General features: G+C 33.5%; 6 protein-coding genes and 3 non-coding genes across 9 annotated transcripts; 4 read left to right on the top strand and 5 right to left on the bottom strand.

The window, feature by feature from the left end:
• Nucleotides 1–219: 219 nt before the first annotated feature.
• LOC124922295 (calcium-dependent protein kinase 2-like) lies at nt 220–2415 on the top strand. Its single transcript, XM_047463034.1, has 8 exons — nt 220–922; nt 994–1137; nt 1207–1357; nt 1425–1554; nt 1623–1790; nt 1862–1989; nt 2077–2176; nt 2237–2415. The coding sequence occupies exons 1-8, from the start codon at nt 220–222 to the stop codon at nt 2339–2341; spliced, it is 1629 nt and encodes a 542-aa protein (XP_047318990.1). The 3' UTR covers nt 2342–2415.
• A 1043-nt stretch (nt 2416–3458) lies between these two features.
• Nucleotides 3459–5247, top strand: LOC124921781 (F-box/kelch-repeat protein At5g26960). The gene is made up of 2 exons (XM_047462486.1): nt 3459–4823; nt 4899–5247. The coding sequence occupies exons 1-2, from the start codon at nt 3657–3659 to the stop codon at nt 5076–5078; spliced, it is 1347 nt and encodes a 448-aa protein (XP_047318442.1). The 5' UTR covers nt 3459–3656; the 3' UTR covers nt 5079–5247.
• Nucleotides 5248–8141: 2894 nt separating this feature from the next.
• LOC124922392 (hemolysin A) lies at nt 8142–11455 on the top strand. The gene is made up of 9 exons (XM_047463124.1): nt 8142–8476; nt 8550–8634; nt 8881–8960; nt 9746–9848; nt 9926–10082; nt 10164–10292; nt 10413–10499; nt 10571–10615; nt 10730–11455. Exons 1-9 carry the CDS (start codon nt 8359–8361, stop codon nt 10907–10909), a joined length of 984 nt encoding a protein of 327 aa, XP_047319080.1. The 5' UTR covers nt 8142–8358; the 3' UTR covers nt 10910–11455.
• Nucleotides 10960–12226, bottom strand: LOC124922393 (ubiquitin-like-conjugating enzyme ATG10). Its single transcript, XM_047463125.1, has 6 exons — nt 12112–12226; nt 11897–12047; nt 11689–11832; nt 11491–11611; nt 11308–11405; nt 10960–11235 (listed from the first exon to the last, which is right to left on the bottom strand). Exons 2-6 carry the CDS (start codon nt 12029–12031, stop codon nt 10990–10992), a joined length of 744 nt encoding a protein of 247 aa, XP_047319081.1. The 5' UTR covers nt 12032–12047; nt 12112–12226; the 3' UTR covers nt 10960–10989.
• Nucleotides 12227–14664: 2438 nt separating this feature from the next.
• LOC124921259 (cyclin-dependent kinase C-2-like) lies at nt 14665–17506 on the top strand. The gene is made up of 12 exons (XM_047461889.1): nt 14665–14912; nt 14997–15078; nt 15170–15260; nt 15329–15361; nt 15451–15560; nt 15673–15745; nt 15815–15935; nt 16011–16128; nt 16233–16372; nt 16452–16509; nt 16637–16707; nt 16801–17506. Exons 1-12 carry the CDS (start codon nt 14803–14805, stop codon nt 17327–17329), a joined length of 1536 nt encoding a protein of 511 aa, XP_047317845.1. The 5' UTR covers nt 14665–14802; the 3' UTR covers nt 17330–17506.
• A 183-nt stretch (nt 17507–17689) lies between these two features.
• LOC124921201 (tyrosine-specific transport system-like) lies at nt 17690–25663 on the bottom strand. Its single transcript, XM_047461829.1, has 14 exons — nt 25229–25663; nt 25107–25147; nt 23443–23535; nt 23263–23337; nt 22801–22850; nt 21990–22079; nt 21669–21725; nt 20925–20994; nt 20521–20622; nt 20385–20437; nt 18754–18904; nt 18586–18670; nt 18368–18496; nt 17690–18078 (listed from the first exon to the last, which is right to left on the bottom strand). The coding sequence occupies exons 1-14, from the start codon at nt 25587–25589 to the stop codon at nt 17891–17893; spliced, it is 1545 nt and encodes a 514-aa protein (XP_047317785.1). The 5' UTR covers nt 25590–25663; the 3' UTR covers nt 17690–17890.
• On the bottom strand, nt 19019–19092 carry TRNAV-AAC. The gene has a single exon. It is a non-coding gene; the product is annotated as a tRNA-Val (tRNA).
• TRNAV-AAC lies at nt 19177–19250 on the bottom strand. The gene has a single exon. It is a non-coding gene; the product is annotated as a tRNA-Val (tRNA).
• Nucleotides 19336–19409, bottom strand: TRNAV-AAC. The gene has a single exon. It is a non-coding gene; the product is annotated as a tRNA-Val (tRNA).
• Nucleotides 25664–26097: the final 434 nt, after the last annotated feature.

Below are 26097 nucleotides of genomic sequence, written 5' to 3'. Positions count from 1 at the left end.
AACAAACAGAACCTTAAAATTTGGTTTTCACACTTGTTCTTATTGTAAATTAAGCCAGCCTTTCTTATCCTACAATTCCTCATCATCAATAGATCAGTCCTCTGCAATAGCTGATCTGCTTCTGTGAACTACCTTTTCTTCCTCATTCATCTCTAATAACACACCATTTCTGTTCTGTTCTTGTTCTCTCTTCAATGAATCTTTGATCATATTCCAATCATGGGGAACTGCTGTTCAAGAGATAACGAACCCCCAAACGACGCCCACGCCACAGAAGACGCAAATCAAGAATCCGTCAATGGCGACCGACATCACAACAACAATGGTTCACCCGACGACAGCCCATCTGGAAGCAAAGGCATACCCAGTTCCTCCTCCGTCGGAAGATCATCAAAAGGTGGTGCAGCCCAGATCGGGACAGTGTTAGGACGTCCAATGGAAGACGTACGCAATACATATAACATTGGTAAAGAACTGGGCAGGGGACAGTTTGGTGTTACCTATTTATGTACCAACAAACAGAGCGGCGATCAGCTTGCTTGTAAGACGATCGCGAAGAGAAAGCTCGGTAATAATGAAGATATCGAGGATGTTAGACGAGAGGTTCAGATTATGCATCATCTTGCCGGTCAGGCTAATATTGTTGAGCTTAAAGGTGCGTTTGAAGATAAACAGTCGGTTCATTTGGTCATGGAACTCTGCGGTGGAGGTGAACTGTTTGATCGTATAATCTCAAAGGGACATTATACAGAACGCGCGGCTGCGTCTTTGCTGAGAACGATTGTACAGATCGTTCATACTTGTCATACTATGGGTGTCATTCATAGGGATTTAAAACCAGAGAATTTTCTTTTGTTGAACAAAGATGAGAATTCTCCTCTCAAAGCCACTGATTTCGGTCTATCTGTCTTCTACAAACAAGGTCGAAATTTGTGGATTCATAATCACTTAATCAGACCCATGATCTTAAAAATTAATTATCAATAATTACAGGGGATGAATTTAAAGATATAGTTGGAAGTGCATATTACATTGCTCCTGAAGTATTGAGAAGAAACTATGGACCAGAAGTTGATATATGGAGTATTGGTGTTATGCTCTATATTCTTCTATCCGGTGTTCCACCATTTTGGGCAGGTTCGTTCGTCTAATATTATATATTCGATACAAAAACAATAGAATTAACGCATTCATGCATGCATGAAGAGTCGGAGCATGGCATTTTTAACGCTATTTTACGTGGGCACGTCGATTTCTCGGGGGATCCATGGCCTGCGATCTCACAAGGAGCAAAGGATCTGGTGAAAAAGATGCTTTGTGCAGATCCTAAACAGAGATTATCGGCCTTTCAAGTTCTTAGTAAGCATCGAATGAATGAATAAATAAATTAGTAACATTCATGATTCCACATTTTTAAATTTTGAATGGATTAATGTAGATCATCCATGGATTAAGGAGGATGGTGAAGCACCCGACACACCACTTGATAATGCAGTTCTATGTAGGCTCAAACAGTTTAGAGCCATGAACAAGTTCAAGAAAGTTGCTCTTAGAGTATGCATGCATGCTTTTAATTAATTAATTAATTAGGACTCTGAGTAATTTAATTTGTTTTGTCTTAGGTTATTGCTGGGTGTTTGTCCGAGGAAGAAATTATGGGACTAAAACAAATGTTCAAAGGAATTGACGTTGATAACAGTGGCACTATCACACTTGAAGAACTAAAGCAAGGGCTAGCCAAACAAGGCACAAAATTATCTGAATATGAAGTTAAACAATTGATGGAAGCGGTAACTATTTTATATTTAATTGATTAATTAAAATCATATATAAATGTAATTAACTAAAATATTTGTATTAGGCTGATGCAGATGGAAATGGCACCATAGACTATGACGAATTCATAACCGCGACAATGCATATGAATAGAATGGACAGGGAAGAACATCTCTACACCGCGTTCCAATATTTCGACAAAGACAATAGCGGGTATATAGTGCCATAAATATTCTCGATCATCGTCATCATCATCGATGTTTATTATTGAATCTAATTGCGATTAATCTTTGTGTTAAGGTATATTACGATGGAGGAATTGGGGCAAGCTCTTAGGGAATTTGGAATGGATGATGGGAGGGATATAAAGGAGATAGTTTCTGAAGTGGATGCGGATAATGTAAGTGAAAATGGAAAAATTTCTTAAACAATAACAAATCATTAACTATATTTTTTTTAGGATGGTCGGATTAACTATGACGAATTTGTGGCAATGATGAGAAAGGGTAACCCGGAGGCAGCGCAAAATCCTAAGAAACGACGTGACGTGTTCATTGAGGAGTGAAAGCCGATAAATTAAGTTATGGAATGGAATTTTCTGAATTTATATATAGTGTGAATTATGTAAATTCGGATAAGAAATTGGGCTATTTGCAAGAGAGCAAGTTTTGGAAGAAGAAGATATATAGGGAGATGATATAGTGCAAACCATTATAGATTATGGACCTGGAGGGTTTGATTGAGTGGAATTATTTGTCTTCTTCCATATATACTAAGAATGGTCATTGATGTTAAATCTAGGTTTCTTTGTGGTTTCATCTTCTTAAGATAATGTTGAAATGGGAAATAAAATTAATCAGAATAAATGGATAATTTCCTTTTTCTAATATGTGTCATTCTTGAAGTGCAAACTTCAATTTAGTGCATTATCAGTAAAACAAGAATTGCTTTACTCAATTTCTATTTGTTTTTTAAAAAAAGTTCATACAATACTATCTAAAAGGACAAACACAATTAAAAAAAATTTAAGTATTCACATCCTCACTAAACACACTCAAAACATAACGAAGTTAATCATTTTGAAGCAATAATGAAAATATAAGCTAGAAATATTCATCAACGAATAAACCTAATCGTAACGAGCTCAGAAATTCTTAAAAAGACCAATAAGTTCATTGACCACCTTTACCGTTTTTTCAGAAAAAAAAATCTTTTCTATTGTCATAATAATAACATTATTGAGTAAACGCGTTGGACGTTGGTCGACCGCAATCACTAAAAGTCTTTCGAGCCAAATAGTCCACAAAAAATAATCATTATAGAGACTCATCGATTCAATCCAACCAAACTCTCGATTTCTATCCAAACATCGTAACAGCGAAAATTGAATTAAGCATAAGTACCCCACTCAGATGCAAAAACAAATTAGGTTTGTCTCAACCTTCTCGCAACACATTTTACACCAACTAATAATATTCTCCACTTTCTTTCTTTTTTATAAATCCATTATATATATAGAATCCCACAATTTCTCATATAAAAATACTCACCTCACAAGAATCTATCATGTTTTACTCAATTTCTTAAGCAATGAAAATACCCAAATAAATTTAAAATGAAAATATTTTGATAAATAATTGGCATATTATGATATGATATGATGCATCATGTTTTTTATTCCTTCCAAATAAAATACTCTGAGAAATTGATGAAATCGAAGCATAAACTCATATTCATTAGATATCTTATCTTCAGAATTCCAATGGTCAACAGTTCGTTATTCGATCCCTCTTCTTCTTATATTCAATTCCATTTCAGCATCATATAGATTTCCTTTCCTCTCTCTCAATCTCTCTCTCCATCCTTCAAACTCCGATGAGATGCCGACGACGACAGACAGAGCCGGCGATACCTGCAACTTTCGCCACCGTCCATGGCTAATGAAATCCTGCTTCCCCAACCCAAACGAACAAATACACCCCCCACGTTACAAGGACCCACCTCGACATTGCTGTGGAACCATCTCAACAACCTCCGCCGCCGCCGCTTCAAAGATTCCTCCACCCACCGCCGCCGCCGCCGTTCTCCACTCCCACACCCAGCAAGCTTCAATATGCTCCCTCCCCGACGACCTCCTCCTCGAATGCTTCTCTCAAGTCCCACTATCCTCACTTCCATCACTTTCCCTAGTCTGCCGTCGCTGGTCCCTTCTCATCGATTCCTCCCATTTCTCCGACCTCCGTCGCCGCCAACTAACCCTTCACCAAACAATCTATGCCGTTTCCATAACCGAAACCGGCCTCTCCGCGGCAAGTATCCGAATCGGCCATGATTCATCCTGGAAATACTTTCATTTTCTATCGACAGATATGTTACAAGGATTACTCACCCACGCTAGAGTTTCTTCAATCGGCCGTAATATTTACCTAATCGGACGAACATCGATGGTCCGATGCGATGCGTGGACTGGACGGATGACGGAGCAGTCATCCACCACTTACCCGAGAAAGAAATTCGCTGCCGCGGTTGTAGCTGGTAAAATCTACATCGCCGGCGGTTCCGCCGGCGCGTCAGTGGTGGAAGAGTATGATCCTGATTGTGATACATGGCGCGTGGTGGCTAGATCGCCGAGGAAACGTTATGGGTGTATTGGTGCATCGGCTGACGGTGTGTTTTACGTAATTGGGGGTTTGAGAATTGGTTCTGCCGGCGATCAGGTGTCACGCGCCGCCAGTGCAGAGGCTCATGTTTATGCTAGCTCGATGGATTTATATGATGTGAAGGCACGTGGTTGGCTGAGGAGTCAGTCGGTTCCCGGCGGGGGTTGCGTTGTGGCGGCGTGTGCAGCCGACGGGATTGTTTATGTGCTTACAAGCCACGCGCTTGAGCTTTCTTTTTGGCGGTTTGATGGTCGGAGGAAGAGTAGTGGTTCCGCCGCCGGTGTCGGCAGTTTCGGCGATTGGCGGAGAATGAATCCGCCGCCGCTTCCGGCGCAAGTTAGACTGGACACATCTGTTAGATTTAGCTTCGTTACTTTTGAAGACAAGGTAACAAAAAGAACATATTTTTTTTAATATTTGAAAATAATAATGTTTTTAATTGTTTTTTTTTATTTTTTTAAGGTGGTTTTGATTCAAGTAATGGGGTGTATAGATGATTTGTTGAGGAGGAGTGGGAGAATGTCAAGAGGGTTAAGGGAGGGATTGGTTTTGGTTTATGATGGAGTCGCCGGCGAATGGAGTAGAGAGCCGGACTTACCGGAGGTGATGCGACGCGCCGCCTGTGTATGTGTGGAATGCTAACCGGCGCATTTCTTGCTAATCTACGCACATGGGGGGATAGGATACCTAAAATTCCACTTATTTTGGTTAAATATGCTTTTCCTTTTTAACCTTTTCACGGGAGACTTGTATTTGACGCAAAGTGTGCGATTAATTAATTGATTAATTTATATATTATTGTTTATTGTAATTGGATTCTTGTTTTTGTCAATTGTAATAATTTATTAAAGTAATTTTATTATTTAATTTAAGATTATTTTTTTAATCATAATTATTATAATCTTCCATTCAAGAGAAAAGCCATTATCTTTATTATTTTTTAAACTATAATATTTTGTAAGGATATAAATATTGATTTTTTAGATTATATATTAATAATAAAATATTATGTGGTTAAAAATTGTCATTGTATTTTTTAATATAAATATTCTATTTAATCTAAACTAAAATAATATATAATTAAATTTTGACCTACAATTTTAACTACCCATTTACATTTTAAACAAAAGTGTATTTTTTTTAAATTAATTTTGTAACTTTTTATTCATGAAGGTAACATACACTACAAAAAGTTAGGTTTGAAAGAAAAAATAATAATTTTAAACAGTTCAATATTATGAACAACAGTTTAAATGTGTTTTTTCTAAGTTATCTTAAGTTGTAGTTTATTATTATTAATTTTATTTTGAAAGCTAAGACAAAAAAGTAAAAAATATTTTTTAATTAGATCAAAAATTATATTTTAGATAAAGTAATAGATGAATTTTTGAGAGAGTTTAAGTGTATGTTTATTAAGTAGAATTTGACGCGTTTCAACAAATAATTGATTTTTTAAGCAAAACAATATAAAAAAAAAGTCATGTGTTGTTAAACAAAGATGAGGGTTTTTTAATATTTATTTAATAATTTGCTAAAGAAGATACAAGGGTAGTGTCATTTTCTTGATTTGCATCTATCTTCTGCACTTGTCTCTATCCACCAATTATTCATTATTATTAATCATTCACACCTTTTCTTTTTATCATTATACCTAGTTTGATTTTTGTATATTATTTTATAATTAATTTGTTATAATTGTTTGTTTGAACGTTGCTAATAGGATAAGTTAAATAAACTTAGCAAGTACTTAATCATTTTTTTCTTCCTTTTTTAAATAGTTTATATATAATAAATAATATATATATATACATTTATTTTCTTCTGCAAACTATATATATATATTTAATTATTTAAATGACATAAATATTATTGATGATTAGCATGCTGAAAAGTTTGTTACATGACTTTATTATTTTGAATAATTTATGTTTCCCATCATATTTTGCTTGCCCCCACTCAATTAATTTATTTTTCAATCGACCAACCATTCACAGTTAAACACAACATTTAGATAAAATTGTTCTTTTAATAAACTAAAAAATGTGAGGTCTCAGGTGTTCAACTAAAAAATGTTAATAAATGTTAGATCCATATTTTGATACCATGTGACAAGTAAACCATTGGTTAAATTTAGGGTGTAAGCAGTTTAATATTTTTAATTCGGTCTGATGTTGATTTTGGTTTATTTGTAGGTTAAAAAATGGGTTTTTATTGATTCCATCCGTTTCATAAGTTTGCTTATTTAAATAGTATAATTATATATCAAATTTGGTTTTGAAAAACTTATCTAATTATGTATATTATTTTTTAAAATAAATTATATATATATATTTTGAGAAGATAATTTTTTTTTTTTTTATTTCATTCCCTTTTTTATTTTTTTTCTTAAATTTTTTCAAAAATTAATTATTAAAAAATTGTTACTCAAGACTAAGGATGACAATTTGAATCTGTTTAGGTAATCGATTCGAACCGAACCGATTGGTGCGGTTTTTCCTTGCTTTGACCAGGGATCGGGACGGATCGAGAAAAAACCCAAAATAAGTTGACCGGGTTCAAGACGGGATGATATTTACATGCCTCGTATCGACTTCGAACCAAACCAAAAATATACCATTATTATTTTTTAATAATAATTAACTAAAATAATTAATATATATTTATTTAATGCCATCCTTACTAATTTTTCATTAAACAAAAATTCCTTTTATTTCTTTTATTTAATTAATATAATTATTAGAATGATAAATGTTTGATATTTTTTATAATTTATAATTATATGAATTATTTAATTATTTATATTTAAAATTTAAACTATTTTTCGGTGGTTCGGTATACCACGGAAAAACTCATCCCGATCTGGATGGAGATGGTTAATATTTAAAATCTACATGGGAATCAAGGCGTGACGGCCGGTAAATTTGAAACGGAATGGTAATGCGACCAATCTGTCCCGCCCATTCCCATCCCTAATTATCAAGGTTTTAAAATATGCGGTCCGATCGGCGGTTCAATCGATGATTCGACCACGAAACGCTTGAATGGGCGGTCCGACTTTTGACTTATATACGATTACCTTTCGAATCGACCAAAAACCGATCCGACTGGACAATTTGATTGGAAATCCGAACCGAAAATTTTCGGGTTGAAAAGGTTATCCATTATTCTATTGGATTTATTATAATTTTATATTATTTTTCTCCTCTCTCGGTAGGCAACCTTAACTCTAATCGATTCTATGCATCTTATGTTAATCATTTGAAAAGAATTTGTACCATTGTCAGAAGTTCAAATAGTGGCAGACGGTGAAGCATCCGATAACTCTTATCAATTTCTTTCTATATGTTTGTTAAAATTGAAGATGCAGGGGAACAAGAGACAGAGAAATGGGAAGAAGAAGAAAAATAAAGAGAGGCAGAAATAACAAGACGAACAGTCTGGTGTCTAAACATTACATGGTTGAGTATGGTAAATGAGAGGTGGTAAGTTAAAAGTAACCATGATTAAGAGTAACTATGATTAAATTAAGAAATCATTGGTTTATGAGGTAAAATGTTTATTTTTGTATTATCTTCTCAGTAATTTTCATTTATTATTATTTTCAAATAATATAAAAATTAAAATCCCGTTCAACTCACTGATTCAATCGGACCGAAGTTCGAAAAAAAAAAAAATTTTCGGGTCGATGCTAAAAATCGTTGGGTTCGGTTGAGCCATTTCACAATCGATTAGGTCGTTTTTGTTTCGATTTAGACTCGTTTTCGGTTGGTTTTGCTTCCACCCTAGGTCAATTACCAAACAGACTCGTCTTTCCGCCAGAAAGCCCAAAACGGCGCCGGAGTTCATCCATCGGCAATAGACGGCGACGCACTTCAGCTCCGGTTCGAATTTTACACTGTTAAACTTGAGAAGGAGAGGGAAAATGGCGCTACAATTTCTCAAGCTTCCCATTTCGCGTTGTTGCATTACAAGTAGTAGTACTAGTTCAATCAGTAGCTTACTTTTCCTCTACGAATCATCAAATATCCGATACATGCCAGGTAATTTCCACTCAAAGTTGTCCAATCATGAATTATCGACATATCTAATAATATACTACTATTTGATCTTCAGTGAGATGGAGGGCGAACCAGATCTGTATGAAAATTAGAACATTTGCCTCGGCCACAAAGTTAGATAATCCCCCGCCGCAGAAGAAGTAATCTCTCTTTCAGCTTTATCTAATTGCCTCCATGATTGTTCATATATTCTGTGGATGTTCCATGTTATGATAGATGATTAAAGTTTCCTGTTTCCTGTTTCATCTTGGGAGTAAAACAAATGGCTTGGTTGTACCTTGTTGTCTGTATAGTTTGCATGATTTAACTTCCTGCTCTGGATATTATGGTATTAGTGAAGATGTACTTGTATCAATTTGAAATATATATCTACTTATTGACTTCAGGAGAAAGAGACTTGATGAGTTATGTCTTGAAAAGTATCAGCAGTACAGCCGAAGCTTGATACAATCGTGGATCATACAAGGTGAGTGTCCTTTTAGTTGAATTTCCTTTGATCCTGATTTGAGAACAGTTCTATAAATTACTATTGGGTTTTATGACTATAGATGAACTAGATCCTTGGACAATGATTTGTCATGTGAAATTTGCTTGGTATCTTCAGTTCTAGTTGTGATTTGAGAGTGTGCTTGCTGGTTATGAATATTTACTAAGAATAAATTAGGAAATCAACATTTGAAGAATATCCATTGGTCCACTATGCTTGTATTTTTCGTCTTAAAGCTGTTATATGGTTTCGATGGATGGGCGGGATATGAACAGTTCCTCTTGAAGTTGAACAAAATATTTTCTTATACTTATTTCATCTATTCCACTCTGAATGTCATACTTTGGCATTTCTTTTATGGTTTCTTGAATGGAGATGGACTTCCATGAAATCTGGCTATCCACAATTACTCTACACTGTCTTCTTTTTGTTTGAGAAAGTTCTACGAGTACAAAATTCACTTTTAAGTAAAGGAGCAGTCTAACAAAAACGGGGGATCACTCCATTTTTGTTTTGGTTGATAAGGTTTTGATTTCATTCCTTTATGATCAATCATTGGCATCTTTACGAAGGATTGGTATAAAGGCTAGGGGACTGGATCCCAATACTTTCCCTGACATAATCTCATAGCAACAAAGCAAGCTATCAGTGAGCAGCTTCATTAGCTTCCCATATAACAAAAATAGTCAAAAATCAGGATCACAAGGCATTTATTGGATTAAGATTATGAAGTCACATTAATGGTCTCAGCTAATGGCTTGCAGGTAAAGTCTATGTTGATGGAAAACCCGTAAGCAAAGCTGGTACTCCTGTTTCTGATAAAGCTACAGTGGAGATAACGGCGGAAATTCCTAAATATGTGTGCAGGTGGCTACTTATTTATTTCCCCGAGGAGAATTTATGAGTTCTGGCATAATTATTTTTTTATCTGTTTTTAAATCTAGAGCAGGATATAAATTAGAGGCAGCCATTGAACAGTTAGGTGTTGATGTTTCTGGAAAAGTAGCTCTTGATTCAGGTTTGTCTACTGGAGGTTTTACTGATTGCTTATTGCAATACGGTGCTTCCTTTGTTTATGGAGTTGATGTTGGATATGGCCAGGTAGGTAGTATTGCTTAGTACTCTTCAGTTTTCATTATTTTCTGTGTAGTTTCTTGGTTAATGGCTCGGGTTTTTGTTTAGGTTGCAGAAAAAATTCGAAGAGATGAGCGTGTCTCCATAATAGACCGGACAAATTTAAGATATCTTCCTGGGCTTCCACAGAAAGTTGATTTGGTGACATTGGACCTTTCTTTTATCTCGATTCTTCTGGTTAGCATCTAAAATAGAACTGTATTCAGTGAGTTTGGTAAAATCCCTAGGCTTCTAGTTTTGGTTATTGCTTTGTCAATCCTGTTAGTTTTGTGCCTTGATATTCGTCTGTTTTTGCAGGTCATGCCGGCTGTGGTGAATGTGATGAAGGAAGAAGCTACCCTAATTACTCTAGTTAAGCCCCAGTTTGAAGCTCGAAGATCCCAGGTTAACATTCTTTCAAAAAATCCTAGAAGGAGCATAGTCGTATTCTCAAGATCTGTATAATTCTCTTGTAGGTTGGAAAAGGAGGAATAGTGAAAGATCCTTTGGTTCATCAAGAGGTATGCATTATTAAAATAGAAGAAACATATATTAAAAACACTTGTAATCTTTCTTTTAATGAAATTGAAATTACACACATGTTCATTAACGGGGAATATGTTGATTGATTATAGGTTCGTGAGAGGATCACCAGTGGTATAGAGAACTTTGGATTTGAATCGAAAGGATGGATCGAGTCTCCTATAAAAGGTGCAGAAGGAAACACAGAGTTTCTTGTATGCTTCAGTCGGAAAATTGACAAGTCCTCAACTCCTCAACAACTCACACTTGAAACCGCACCAAGATTGAACTAAAGTTACTATAGAAGAAAGTAAGGAGATGAATTTAACAAGTTTTGTCTGTCGAACAGAAAAACAGGGTTTAATAAATATTATTAAGATTTTGAACTTGAAATAACAAAATCTTTGTCCAAAGGAGGATTTGGAGAATCTTTCAGCATTTCAATTGGTAGTTTAAGTTTGAATACTTGTCCAACTACAGATAGCCATGACACAAGATAATGCTCCAATTTCGCTCCATTTTGATCTCTCGATGAATCGTTTTCAAGTAACAATTTCATCCACTCGCTCGTTGCACACGGATGCAACATGTACCACGGCCTGTTTAACTGCGGGTGATCCTACAAACAAACGAGCAATTCCAATGTTATGTAAAATCCCATAGAAAGTTTTATATTTACTTGTTTTTTTACCTCGAGAGTGATGAATGTCCATTTTGATTCCATCAACAACTTAAGTGAATCAGAAGACAGGTCCATTTCAATCTCGTTCATTAACATAATCTGTCCATCTGTTGCAGACATTATACGAGCAAATTTCAAATTTAATCAGATTTTTGCATAGAATGTTCATCATAATCATACATACATACATACCGGTGTCATAGGCGCGAAAGTAAAGCACAGGAACCCTAAACGATGAACTGTAGACTATATGGAATTCATAACGATGATGATGCATCTCACAGCTATGGTCATGATGATCAGATGATGATACCTTGCAAAACATAATTCAAAATTTTCAGAATCTGTCTCGTCTCATTTTTGTCTGTCTCTTTTCTAATATAGATTTACCAAAATTGCTTCATCCACAACATCATCGTCTGGATGATGATCATAAACTGTCAGTTCTTCTTCTTCTTCTTCTTCTTCTTCAATGGGTGGACTAGAGCTAATAACCTTAACAAAATTCTCTAGCGATAAATATCCATCATTAACCTGAAGAAAAATGTAAAAATAAGAGAGAATTCAGATAATGAGAGAAATAGTTATTGACACTAACTTGGTGAGCTGTGGTGGTGGTGGTGATCCATGACCAATTGGGGAAGAAGTGTGAGTTGAATTCGATCCATTTTTGAGAAAAAGCATGAGCAGCAACACGGAAATCGTTATACGAAATTGTGCCATCCGACGGCATCTAGCTTCCTTCTTCCCTGAACAAATTGATATAACCGTCCGTCAGCCATTAATGACAATCAACAGATGATTTAGACTAACCTTTTCCAATTTGTCGAAAAGAATCTTCTAGGGTTTTAAGCTATCTTTTCTTCCACGGGCGGTGATCGGCTTGCTACGACTCGGCCGGCGGTGTTTCTTCTCTTCTATACTGCCCGGCAAAATAATAATAATAATAATAATAATAATAATAATAATAATAATAATAAAAGAGCCTTCCATTTCCAAAGATGTTTAATTAGAACCTAAACTTTAGATTGAATGATTGAATAATTCCAATTTCAAAGATGATAAATTATTGATTTCAACTTTATATATATTTATAAATAATTAATTCCCTCATTTAATTTAATAATATCTATAAAATTAAAATAATTAATTAATGATTTAGATTTAAATTTAAATTATATGAACAATTTATAATATTAAAATTTTCTTGATGATCATTTTAAAGACGAACTTCAGTTTTTAAACGATAAACTCACGAGTAAAAGTAAAAATCATCCTTAATCCATACTTGATATAAAACGTCTAAAAAAATAAATAAATATAGATATTACTAAAATAGTGAAACTAAAATAATGAAAGACTAATATAGATAATAAGATTATTAAATGATACATTTAAGAGGGTCTTCAAATGAAAATCAATTCTAATAATTTTGTATATAAAATATAGAAAATAATTTTAAATTCATTAAGTTAGTTAATTATGCTATAAAAAATTGGACAAATACAGATACAAGAAAAATTATAAGCAACAAACCAACAAAAATTTCAAACGACTAAACATTATGCTATATCAACATCATTCAAAATATTTATTTTTTAAGCAGAATTTAATAAAAATTAATAATACGAAATGGATAAAAACACGAGTAAAATTATTATATATATATATATATATTTCTCGTCTAAGAATAAGAATAAGGAAATAAAAAAGAATAAAATAAGGATGAAAAGGCAAGGTTGGAGAGGAAGCAAATTGTGTCCAACACTAATTTAAATTTTAATGATAAAAAAAAATTAAATATTCTTCAAAATTATAAAAAGTTATAAAATGAACCAAAATGAATTACATTATTTTTTAAGAGAAAATAGAAGAATTAGTGAGGATTTATGCTTGCAATGATTAAATTTCAATATATATATATATATATATATATATATATATATATATATATATATATTTTGAAGAGTTAATACTAATTGGTGGTGATTGGTATGAAGTATTACCCTGTTGGTTGTTTGGTTGAATTAATTTTGTACTAACAGAAAAATTATTGGTACAAATTATACCTCAAAAGTAGTATAAATTAGTAACATGTTACAATAAGTATTAAATTCTTAATTTTTTTAATTATATTTTTTAATATTAACCTTTATAATTTAATTTTTTATTAAATTTTAATTATTAAACTTTAAATATTTTTTAATTTGAGTATTTATTATTGACTCTTTTTGTAGAAATTTAATTATTTTATAATAAATTTATTATTTAACATTTTTTTAAAAATAATGTTAATGTTTGTTTTATAATTAGTAATATAAAAAATAATAATAAAATTATTATTAATTATAATTATCATCTTTTATATTAAATACTCGTTAGTTTAATAATTTTAAAAAATATTTTCATATTTTAAACTAAATTATGAAATAATTATTATTATTTATTTTAATTTTTTTATATCTCTCCAGGAAAAAAAGGAAGTTTTAAGTAAATGATTCATTTTTATTAATTTATTTGTGATTTTATTATTATATATTTATTAATATTAATTATTAATAAATAATTATTTAATTATAGGAATTTAAATATAAGAAATCATATATATATATATATATATATAAATAATATAATTATATAGTATTATTATTTATTTTTAAAAATATTTATATTGATAATTGAATATATGTTTATTAGTTTAAATATAATTAATAATAAAAATATTTAAATATTTTACTCTTTTTACTATTTTCTTATACCATCGACCAAACACAAAATTATAAAACTTATATAATTTATACATTTTTATTATTTCAATCAAACACTAATAATATATATAATTTATACATCTTTATACCCCTATATAATTTATGTATCTTTACAATTTATACTTATATAACTAATAACTCGTAACAAACGCCACCATTGTGTATAACACCACTCTAATATAGGTTTCAGAAAAGGTAAAAACAACTTCTATTCAAAGTAACTATACATAGTGAATTTAATACATATGATATTAGTTTATGAATTTAAAATAATAACAAGTTGATTTTAAATTATTTAAAAATAATATTAAATAACTCAATATTCCATTTTACATAATTAAATTATCTTATCATTCAAATATTTTATTTTTTAAAAAAACTTTTTTATCCAGATAATATTAAATGGGAATAACCAGATTGCATTTGGGATTCTAACAAGGTCCAAGTTTATTTTATTTTTTTGTTAGAATAATAAATTTAGATAAAAAAGTGAAGAATATAAATATTTTCCACCCGCCCATAGAATAGAATAGATAGATGATAGATATCTGTAATCTATTGAAAAGTGAAAACCCGTAAAAAGCAAACGGGCAAAAGGGAAATTCGAGTTGCATTGAATTGAATTGAATACCAGACCAGACCAGAAACACCGGTGTCTCGGTTTGGTTTTAGCGATCGAATATTATCGAATATCGCCGCAGCCAGTCACCGCCAGCCAGCCAGCCAGCCAGCTGCGATGGCGATTGCGGCGTCAGGTCAGCTCAACCTTACCGAATCCTCTGCTTGGGGATCAAGAAGCGTAGACTGCTTCGAGAAATTGGAACAGATCGGTGAAGGTACATACGGGTGAGTCTAAAATCTAAACCATCCTGCCCCCCTTCCTCTTTACACAATCATCTTTATTTGACTCCTCTTTCTTTTGTGGGTCAGCCAAGTTTACATGGCAAAAGAGATTAGAACTGGGGAAATCGTTGCTTTGAAGAAAATTAGAATGGACAATGAACGAGAAGGAGTATGTTTTTCTCACCCCCTACTAAGCCCTTTTGTTTCATATCTTCACTAACCCATGATTCAACAATTGGATCTTTTTCCATCTAAATTAGTTTCCCATCACTGCCATTCGCGAAATCAAAATTTTAAAGAAGTTGCACCACGAAAACGTAATCAAGCTTAAGGAAATTGTTACATCTCCAGGTAATCTTAATTACCCACCAATTTGTTCTTGTTCTTGTTCTTGTATCTAAAAATGGTTCATTTTTCAGGTGGTGAAAGGGGGGAAGACCAGGGAAGGCCAGGCGAGTAGTATATATAAATTGGTGTATTTATTATTAGTTTGTGAAATGAAATTTCCTCATGTTACTACTATTGATGTGTGTGAATGCAGATGGTAACAAGTACAAAGGTGGAATCTACATGGTTTTCGAATACATGGATCACGACTTGACAGGTCTTGCGGATCGCCCCGAGATGAGATTTTCAGTTCCCCAAATAAAGGTGTGTGTGTAAAATATACATATATAAGGGGGGATTGATTGGCTGATTCTCCAGTTAATAATCGGTTGATGACTTATTTATCCCCTTTTCCCCAACTGATTGTTCATTTCAGTGCTATATGCGACAACTTTTAACCGGGCTTCACTATTGTCATGTGAACCAAGTTCTTCATCGTGATATCAAGGGTTAGCATGAGAGTTCCCACTGGTATAGTGTGGTGTTTTCTCTAGGCTTATGTTAACTGTATTTTGCAGGTTCCAATCTTCTGATAGATAATGAGGGGATCTTGAAGCTTGCTGATTTTGGGCTTGCGCGGTCGTTCTCGAATGATCACAATGGAAATCTTACGAATCGTGTAATCACCTTATGGTATCGGTAAGTCTCAATTCAATTTTGGCACAATCATCATTAAGAGTTTTTGTCTTAACGAGGTAATTTTTTTTATTCTAGACCCCCGGAATTGCTTCTGGGAACCACAAGGTATGGTCCAGCTGTTGATTTGTGGTCTGTAGGGTGTATATTTGCTGAACTTCTTCATGGAAAACCAATTTTTCCTGGGAAAGACGAGGTATGTCACGTCGATATGCTCCATTTGGAAACACTTATTGATTTTATTTCTAGCCTTATTTTTTATCCTTCACTAATCTGATTTTTCTTGTCTAATTCTTTTAGCCAGAGCAATTGACTAAGATCTTTGAGTTGTGTGGAGCACCGGACGAATCTATTTGGCCTGGGGTTACAAAGATGCCATGGTATAACAATTTCAAACCTGCAAGGCCGATGAAGAGACGTCTCAGGGAGGTTTTCAGACAGTGAGTAGTCATGTTTCAGTTATCTGTTGATTATTTTCTTAGGAAGAAGTCTGAGATATATATTTTTTTTCTATGACAGCTTTGATCGAAATGCTTTGGATTTACTGAATAAGATGTTGACTCTTGATCCCTCTCAGGTATGTTTCTTGATCTTTATTTTATTCAACAAGGTTTTTTGGGCATGTTTTAGGCTGTTCCAATTTGAAAAGTGTTTAATTGAAAGATTGGTCTGTATCAGAGCTTACATTGAATTTTATGATACAGAGAATATCGGCAAAGGATGCACTTGATGCGGAATACTTTTGGACGGATCCATTGCCATGTGATCCCAAGACGTAAGTCTATAATAATACTGTCATTTGCGGTTGTTTGTTCTTGTTGTTGTTAGTTGAGAGTACTAGTTTTGTATTTGGGTGGTTCTTCTCCAGTTTACCAAAATATGAAAGTTCACACGAGTTCCAAACAAAGAAAAAGCGACAGCTAGTAAGACAACAGGAAGAGAATGCAAAACGTCAGAAACTGCAACAGCAGCAGTCTCGAGTTCCACCGGGTCAACAACAGTCTGGACAAATACGTCCTGCACAACAGAACGTTCACGGCAGCAGCAGCGGTCAAGCACCAGCCTCTTCCTCGGGACCCAACCACCATTACAACAACAATAACAAGGCTCGTGGGCCCTCGGGAGGAGGGCAAAACAGGTACCACCAGAGATCAAGTGGATATCACCCACCAAACCGCGGTCAAGGAGGTGGTGGTGGATATGCAGCAGGTCCATATACGGCTGCCCAACCGCGGGGCCCACCTTATGGTGCGGGTCCTCGTGGTGGTACAAGTAGTCATCCGCAACAAGGTGGTGGTCAGTATGGTGGTGGAGGAGCAACGGGTTCTGGGGCTGGCCGCGGAGGAGGTGGAGGCAGTGGAAACCGAAACAACCAGCAGTTAGGTTGGCAGCAGTGATAAAAGGGAGGATTAACAACTACCACTACCACTAGTTTTCTAAGTAATTTCCACTCTTGTTTTGTATACTTATATATGAACCATGAAATTATTCTCTACTCTGTTTACTCACTTTTTTGGCTTTCATAATTGTAATTTTCTTTTCTTTTTTAATGAAAGGTTAAGTTTTTATTAATACAGTTGAAGTCCAGTTTGGGAATTATTATTTTGTAAGGCAATAGTAGTGCATAAATCATAATTAATAATAAGAATAATAATATGACCTGTGAAAGAGATTATTCTTATTTAACTATAATGTTTTTCTATAATTAACAGATGTAATGGCTCAAAATCTCTCTTCAAAGTTCTTGCAGTAATAATAAAATCCAATAAGGTAAAATAACATTGATCTAATTTTATTTTGCTAGTTTTCAGAGAAGAAAGTTAACTATTTATAAGTATATATATTAATTAGGCTTTAATCTCTAGAGTATTCAGTAATGAGTCAAATGGAATACATAATAATACAAGTAACCTGATGAATGAAGTAGGATTTACAAATAAAATGGATACATACAAACATCATTGCAGCACATTGCCAAAATTTCGCAGCAACTCGGAAAGAATGACGAATCCTGCCCCTCCAATCACGACAGAAAGGGTAAACCTTCCGCCAGGTACGAGAGATGGTATTCTTGGTAATTCCCCAGAGTCCGAATCCATGTCTGACCAAGACATTGCAGCAGGCAAAATTCCAAACAAAACCAACACTACAACAAAGCAAGGCACCCTTTATGTCAAAAACAAATAGCAGCTTTCAAGCAAGTCTAATTCTTTACTTACCTTCTCATAAGCATCTTGAAAAATGAACATTGCTATCACAAGTACAAGTACAACTCACTTATAATTAATGTTTGTATATCCAAATCCATATGAGAAAGAACTGTGTCCGACTAAGTTTAGTTTCCAAATACATGTGTATTTGGATCAAGATATTGAAACAAAAATAGAAAGTGTTTTCAAATACATGCATATTGAATGATGTAACATGTTATATACCTCCATAAGTCCCAGCAAAATCCAATGCTTTGAAGAATATTTCAGGGTCATACAATGACAACAATAATGGTGGAAACAAAGTAAGCAGGTAAGGCAAAGGCCTGTTTTCGCCAGACGGGAGCTCTAGCACTGTAAATTATTGAGAAAAATTAAATAAATTATAAATAACACAAATAAGCTGGACTACATGCTTAAAGAGAAATAAATTATAAACTCACAATCAGCAAGGAAGTCAGCGAGGCCTAACACAAAACCAATGTAGGATGTCGCAATTGCAAGAAGCGAAAACACCTCCACTACTGGCTGTGCACAGAGCAAGAGTTTTTGTTATATCTGAATAATTGCCACTTCAAAAATTGTGCAAATTAAGAAGAGACTCTTCTTACCCCAACAACTCCATTACTATTACGAAGTTGTTGCAATGGATCAGTGATCCTGTTAAAGTCTGCTCCAAAACTTGGGATCGACCCAAGTATAACAGCATTCCAGACGAGGAACAAAGCAAGAGGAATAGCTGTGCCCAGGACAATAGCGCTCCTGAAAATTTGATGCATTTTGTATATTAGGCTAGGATGTTCTATTATGGAAATATCATACTAAGTACAAGATTTGATAGCTTTCCTTTTAGAAAAAGGAATTCAAAATATAAAATGGCTTCGCCCGGACTCGAACCGGAGACCTTCAGTGTGTTAGACTGACGTGATAACCAACTACACCACGAAACCTCATGTTAAAATACTTATTTCAGTTATTCAAGTTGGTAACACTATCTAGCTTTTCCTTTTAAAAAGAAAATTAAAAAAATAAAATGGCTTCGCCCGGACTCGAACCGGAGACCTTCAGTGTGTTAGACTGACGTGATAACCAACTACACCACGAAACCTTATGTTAAAATACTTATTTCAGTTATTCAAGTTGGCAACACTATCTAGATTTTCTTTTTAGAAAAAGGAATTAAAAAAATGAAATGGCTTCGCCCGGACTTGAACCGGAGACCTTCAGTGTGTTAGACTGACGTGATAACCAACTACACCACGAAACCACATATTGAAAAATTTATTTAAGTAATAGAACTTGGCAAGGGTAGCTTTTTAGTAAAAGTGATTGCAATTTTAATAAAGGATGCTCCTTGAAAAGGTGATTTCAGAATGGCATTAGTGTCAACTATTTTATGAAGTTTCCTTGGAAGAAGATGATCATTACACTTAATTATTAATTGAAGTTTCCTTCCCTAGGGTTTCAATTTTAGTATATCAAAATAATTTTTAAGATATAAGCAAAATGCCTGCTATCAAATAATTTGATTAATCTAGGTGACATTTCACTTGCACAATTTGAAAATACCATAATACCCTATTTAAAAAAAATCATTAAATATTAATACCTAAGTCTTTTCACTCAATATCCCAACTTTTCATAACTCATACCAAATAAGATTATTTAAATAACCTAGATTGGTTATTTAAATAACCCAAATCCTAACAAGGCCTTAATTCTTTAGATTTAACTCAAATTAATCATAAGTCAAAGCTAAAATATCTCACTTAACCCAAAGATAACCTGAACATTTATCAAATTGTATAAGGGTAATTTAGTATTTATTGACTATTCTAACATTAGTTCAGCATTTTACCAAATCAACTACTTCAAATATAGATATTTTTATTTGTTTTATTCAGCATTTATTTTTTAGACACTTAATTTTTAATTTTATCACACACCCTCAAGATTTCAACTCAAGAAAGTCAGATACAATACCCTTAAGAGGGGAAAGAAAGAATAACAAGGATTTCTTAAATTGCTTGGATTATAAGGCTGTAAAAACTTAAAGAATCTATCAGGACTGTAGGGCTGTACTTTTTTCCATGTCAACTATAAGAGAAATAAAAAAATAGACAGCCTTTTATAGACCTCTATGTTCATCTCAATTAATGTACCGCAGTAACTTTTCAATGGTTAAAAACTGTCAGTTTGTTTCCAGACTTATGTATGTGAGTAATTGAAGAAAAATTCTGACCTGACTTTTGATAGGTTCCCTTCAAGATTTGTACAAATCACAGGCACTACATTCTGAAACAAGAAGGATATAATTTCATATGATGGATCCACAACTTAATGCTCAACAGCTTAAATACTATTCACGATACTTTTACCTGATAAACAAATGAAAGTGCTATTATTGGAATACTTAGTGGAGCTGCCTCAAAGTTGGCCTTCAGAAGAGCATCCCAATGCAGATCTCCACTTGCAATTACCTAAAAGACCATTCAGACCTAGTCAGGTGGAACTAAAGGAGAAAGGATATTTTTCTTCCTTTTTTTCTCTCACTATTGTATTTTACTGGCATTATATCAACTGATAATACAAATGGTTTTATTTACAGGTACCTAGCATAATCATTTTGGCCTAATGTAAGATATTGTAAATTATTATAAAACCTGAGATTGTGTAAATTCTCACGAGATTAATTATCTGAAATGGTAAAAAGAGGTTTTGCATTTCTTCTCCTATAAATGTAAAATTATGAATCTGCAAAGAAAGATGCAGGAGATTTTACCACAAGAGCCGTGAAGGAGACGATAATACCAAGCACTAGGACACCATTAAATGCTCCTATAAGCCGTTGGCTACATTAGAATATTAATTTCACATTATTCCAACTATTATTCACATGAAAAAATGTTGAATATGATTAAATAAACAACAAAGGAGTTTCAATTACCCAGAGAAAGTGCAAAGATAATTAATACAAAGCTCATCAATCTCATTTGAAATCACAAAGTGATCCAATCGACATCTCAAATGCACAAACTCGATGTATGTAGAGAATATTCGAATATAGTTAGATTAATGTTACTTTTTTATGTATTTGGACAAATAGGGAGATAATTATCTCAAAGTAGAGTTGAATAATTATGAATACTCTACAAAAGGTAAACACTACATGATTATAGGGAGTAAGTTATCTTAGGAAACTCATGTAAAACCGAAAGTTAAAGGGTTACTACCTATTGAATAAAATTACACGATTACTATTCCAAAATTCCGCAAGATCCCACAAAGAGTTTTAGTAAAACAATTCCATTGATGGAGATAATTAATAACCTACCAAACTATTGAAATATGATAGAAATATGACCATTGAAACATAATTTTTTTTTTTTGAAAAATGTTAACTTTTATTAAAAAGAACGCAATGCGTTCAAACGTTACAAAAGGGAAGTAAAAAACAAAACAATAAATAAGAAAACAGCCATTGAAACATAAATTGCAAAGGAAAAGAATATGATCAAAAACCAACCTTCCAAAATAACAGATACCCCCAAGAAGCAGTGAGAATATTGTTGCACTTTCCCATCTGCAACCAGAATCTGTTTATCAATACCAGATAATGATCATAAAGTGACTGAAAATATTAACAAGATACATTAAATGAGAAACTGATTCTATTGTTTCACTCTATAGTATAGACAGGTTCGTCCAAAGAAAACACATAAATAAATTTCTTGTGGACGTATACACGCTAAAATGGAAGAACTTTGTTATAGCTAAAATAAACAAGGAAAAAATATAGCTATCTTTCTGGTTTTCATGGCTAAAAAGTACAGCTCATGGTTCTTACAGTGGAATTCCAAGAAAGTTTGTCAGTATGTCAGAAGACCGAGCAACATAAGCAACAAGAAGGGCGTAGTGAATGAAGATGTATGACCAGCTGCAACAACAAAAAGAATAACCGGATTATTTTCAGGTTGATTAAAAGAATATGCAATGAACAGAGTCCAACTTTATGGAAGACATGGTAATAAGCTTAATCTTCCTGACAAATATATGAAAATACATAATGAAAATTGAATTCAGTCATATTCACATGCTAGTCAAAACCAGGATAAGAATACTCAACTAAGTTCATCATTTTCTCAATTAAAAGGGGCCAGCAATTATTATTGTCAAGTCCTGTGCGATTTGGCTCAACCTACCAAAAAATACTAATAAATCTGTAAATATAGATATGTAAATATAGCCATGAGCTCCAGTCATGGACAAATTTCTTTACTAATGCTTCGGTCTCATTTTCTTTTGAATTGTTCTATTATGTAAAATCCCTTTACGTGCAAACTATCATACTGTTTTCCAGGAGCCATTAGACATCTCCTCTCTAGCCAAACATAGGGTTAGGGTTTAGGTTAGGGGTCGAATTGTAAATATTAGGTAGATAAAGTTTATAAATTTTATAAGTTTGAGTGAATAAACAAACAAATAATTGTTAGTCAAAAGTTTATAACTATGTTTAAGCAAGGTTTTTTACATTTAATCTTTGAAGAAGGCTAGTGCTCCAAATAACTGAATTACAAGGAAAAATGTAATCCAACAATAAACTCGCCCAGGCCAATGGAAACAAACAAATAAAAGGGTATTAGTAGTAAATTACCTACCAGGAAATCTGGACTCCAGTTGAACCAAGAGTCCTCTTGGCCATAGATACCTGTCAAAAAGACATAAGTTACCAGGTGGTAGATTGAGTGTCCTTTGGCTCAGCCAAGCAATATCCAATTAAGAGAAGAGACCATATTATTCTATCAAGACAAGAAATCATAAATTGAAAATGATAATATTTTACTCATTGCAAGAGCTTCATAAACGACAAGAACTTTAAGAACTTGCATTTCTACAATGCATAAGCTTAATTACAGAGAAAAAACAGTTATCCTACTTCTATCTAATCAAAATTATAATCAGCAGCATATTCAATATCTACATACTTTATGAACCCTTTATTCACATGCTCACACTAGAATCTGAAAAAAGGATCCTTGTACTAATAATTCATTATTGTTCTACAAGCTTATTATCAAACTTAAAGAACTTGACATGTAGAACAAGATTATTCCTTTTACCAATGACACACCACCAGAACCCAGTTCACACATTGTCTTGATGTTGACTTCAGCGACTAGTAGCCCAGTGACAACCTGCATCATTCCCATCCTGTTAGCACTTCAGAGTAGTTAGAATAACGTATATAAGAAGATCAAAATATAATATTTTGCTTATTTCTGTAAGACTGTATTCATTACCATGTAAGCCCAGCAAAGAATGCAAACCAAAGCAGAGGCCAAAAAACCTTCTTCTTGCGTCACTGCTGGAATTGCAAGGATCCCTGCACCGACCTAATTACTCAATTCAGTTTCAATTATAATGATGGGACATATATTTGGGATATGAAGTGACATCCTTGTAGGCTTCCAACCCTATACTACTTCAGCATGATATTCACCTTTTTTTTTCTTATTCAATTCGTTTTGAAAAAAAGGTCAAATTTTATTACAGAAAGGGGTGGACAAGAAGTGCATTCACAAACAACAACCAAGAGAACCAGAGAAAAACAGGTAAAGGAAAAACAGAAATACCAAAAGATTAAATCACTATCTTTCCCCCCAAAAATGAAAGATTAAATCCAGATCATCTTAAAGAAATCCATCCTCTGCAAATCCCTCATTTCTTGAGTCAGATGAATGCGTGAATGAGGTATCCCTTTATCATTGATCCATGATATTCCCATTAGTTGTACCACTTCCCAGTATTTTTGTGTATGATTTAAGTAGATCACAAGTATTACCAACTACAGTACTACTGATGGCTAGATATATACTGTGATCTGAAGCACCGATAATTACATTTACCAAGATAACCAAGATAAATTATGTTGTCAAGTCCTCAACCATAGCTCTATTAGGAGTCTTTTCAACATATCCAGACCACTTCAGCTTATGTTTTCTCCTCATTGTGCTAGCAAATTATCTATGTTATCCCCATGCACTTTTTTAATTGATGACTGATCTGTATGTTAGTATGTGTATATACAAAATTATTTCAAAGTCAAACATGTTATTTTGTCCATAGAATATTAGGAGAGAAGGGGCTAATAATTTACTTAAAAAATAATGTTTCATTTATGCCTCTTCAATATATCTTATTGTAAGCACACACGTGACACATCTCTTCAATATATTTTTTGTTTTGAAAATTAATGCTTGTATTACAAGCGCAGAACTAGATACAACTATTAAAACAGTGAAATGGGACTTCCAAAGTGATCACCCATCAAATGATCCCTTTGGAAACCAATAGACGAGATACTAGAAACCATCATAAAGAAGTAGGCTTGTCAGTCATAATTCATAAACCCCCAAGGATGGTGATTTAGAACGATAAAGCACTACCAGACTTTTCCACTCAAGCAATGAATCAGCCATGGCCAAGCATTGATCCATCATAAACTAACGCCACTTCTAAAGTCTTCACAGTGTTACATGCATCTTTCATTACACATAACAGCTCATTTCATCAATATTTCATGACAGTAATGTGAACTGTTTCAACTGTCCAGCTTATAATTATGTCAAATTCAATAGTTTTATATCTATTCATCTTTGTGATGCCAAATTCTCCAGAAAATGTTTGAATTTAACATCTTCAGGAGAAGCAACTCATTCAGTTATTTAAGACAATTCAGACTATAAAGAAAAAAATGTATGTTAAAATTAAAGAAGGAACTGACTCTCAGCTATGCGTCAACAGCTACCTTAACATTATCAAGATCTTTAATATCAGGTAGACTTTATCTAAAAAATCAGTAAACAATTAAGTTACCTAATCAGGTAGACTTTATCTACATGTATTTGTATGTGTATCAGTGTATGTGTATGCAAATAGAAGGAAAGATACGACAAAGGTGTACCGTGGTGCCGGAGACGAGAAAGACCGCACTTGAGAAGCTTCCTGCCAGAAGCATTCGCATCAATATGAGAAACAAAAGAAGAGAGAGATAACGAGAATCTAATCATCTAATAGCTATTTTACCAGGTTCTCTTTTCAAAGTAGCTTGATTGAGATTAGAGAAGAGTCTCTCGAATACTAGTTCTTCTTTCTCAACATTAGCTCCTATTCCTATAGGTTCCGGTTTCTGCTCAGAGGACTCTGATTCCTCCTCCTCCATCAAACACTTCACCGTCGACGATAAGCTTCTTAGTGATGGAAATGGCGTCGATCGTACAAGGTGACGCCACGAAAGCTTGACATTGTAGGCATCTTCACGGTGATAGCTCCGATTAGCTATCGGATTTCGGAGAAGTCTTCCGTGTTTGCTATCACGACAGAGAGGTGAAGAACTGTAACCATAGGAGGAGGAGGAGGAGGAAGAAGCAGTAGAAGAAATTATCATCGTCTATTTTCCGTCTTCCTGTTCTTCTTCTTCTTCTCCTCTGTTCTTTCTTCTGTGTTGGAATTTGGAAAGAGGAACTCTGTTCATGAGATTGCAGTGTGCAGCAGTGGTAGTATGGTAGATAACGTGGGTCCGGAATTCCACGTGGACAGTATTTGTGATTTCTAAAAGTTTGTTTATTTTTATTTATATAAACATTTCATTTATTTAATATTAATGAAAAAAACAATAAATAAAATAGCACAATATATATCAAATTAGCCGTATAATCAAAGGAAAAACATTTGTCATATTTTAACATAATTACATTCAATAATAAATCTTCTCCTATTTTAACAAATCTTAAATAATTTTTTAAAATTTAATAAGGAAAATTTTATTTAAATTAATTAAAAATATATTTTTTATAAAATATTAGTTAATAAACATGTTTTATATAAGTATACAAACATATATTTAACTAGAGATTATTTTGAATTCGTTGTTTAGTAATACTCGAGAAAGGGTT

This window comes from Impatiens glandulifera, chromosome 1, assembly GCF_907164915.1.
Source record: "Impatiens glandulifera chromosome 1, dImpGla2.1, whole genome shotgun sequence".
Classification (NCBI taxonomy): Eukaryota; Viridiplantae; Streptophyta; class Magnoliopsida; order Ericales; family Balsaminaceae; genus Impatiens; species Impatiens glandulifera.
This window is presented reverse-complemented; position numbering and strand designations above follow the sequence as displayed.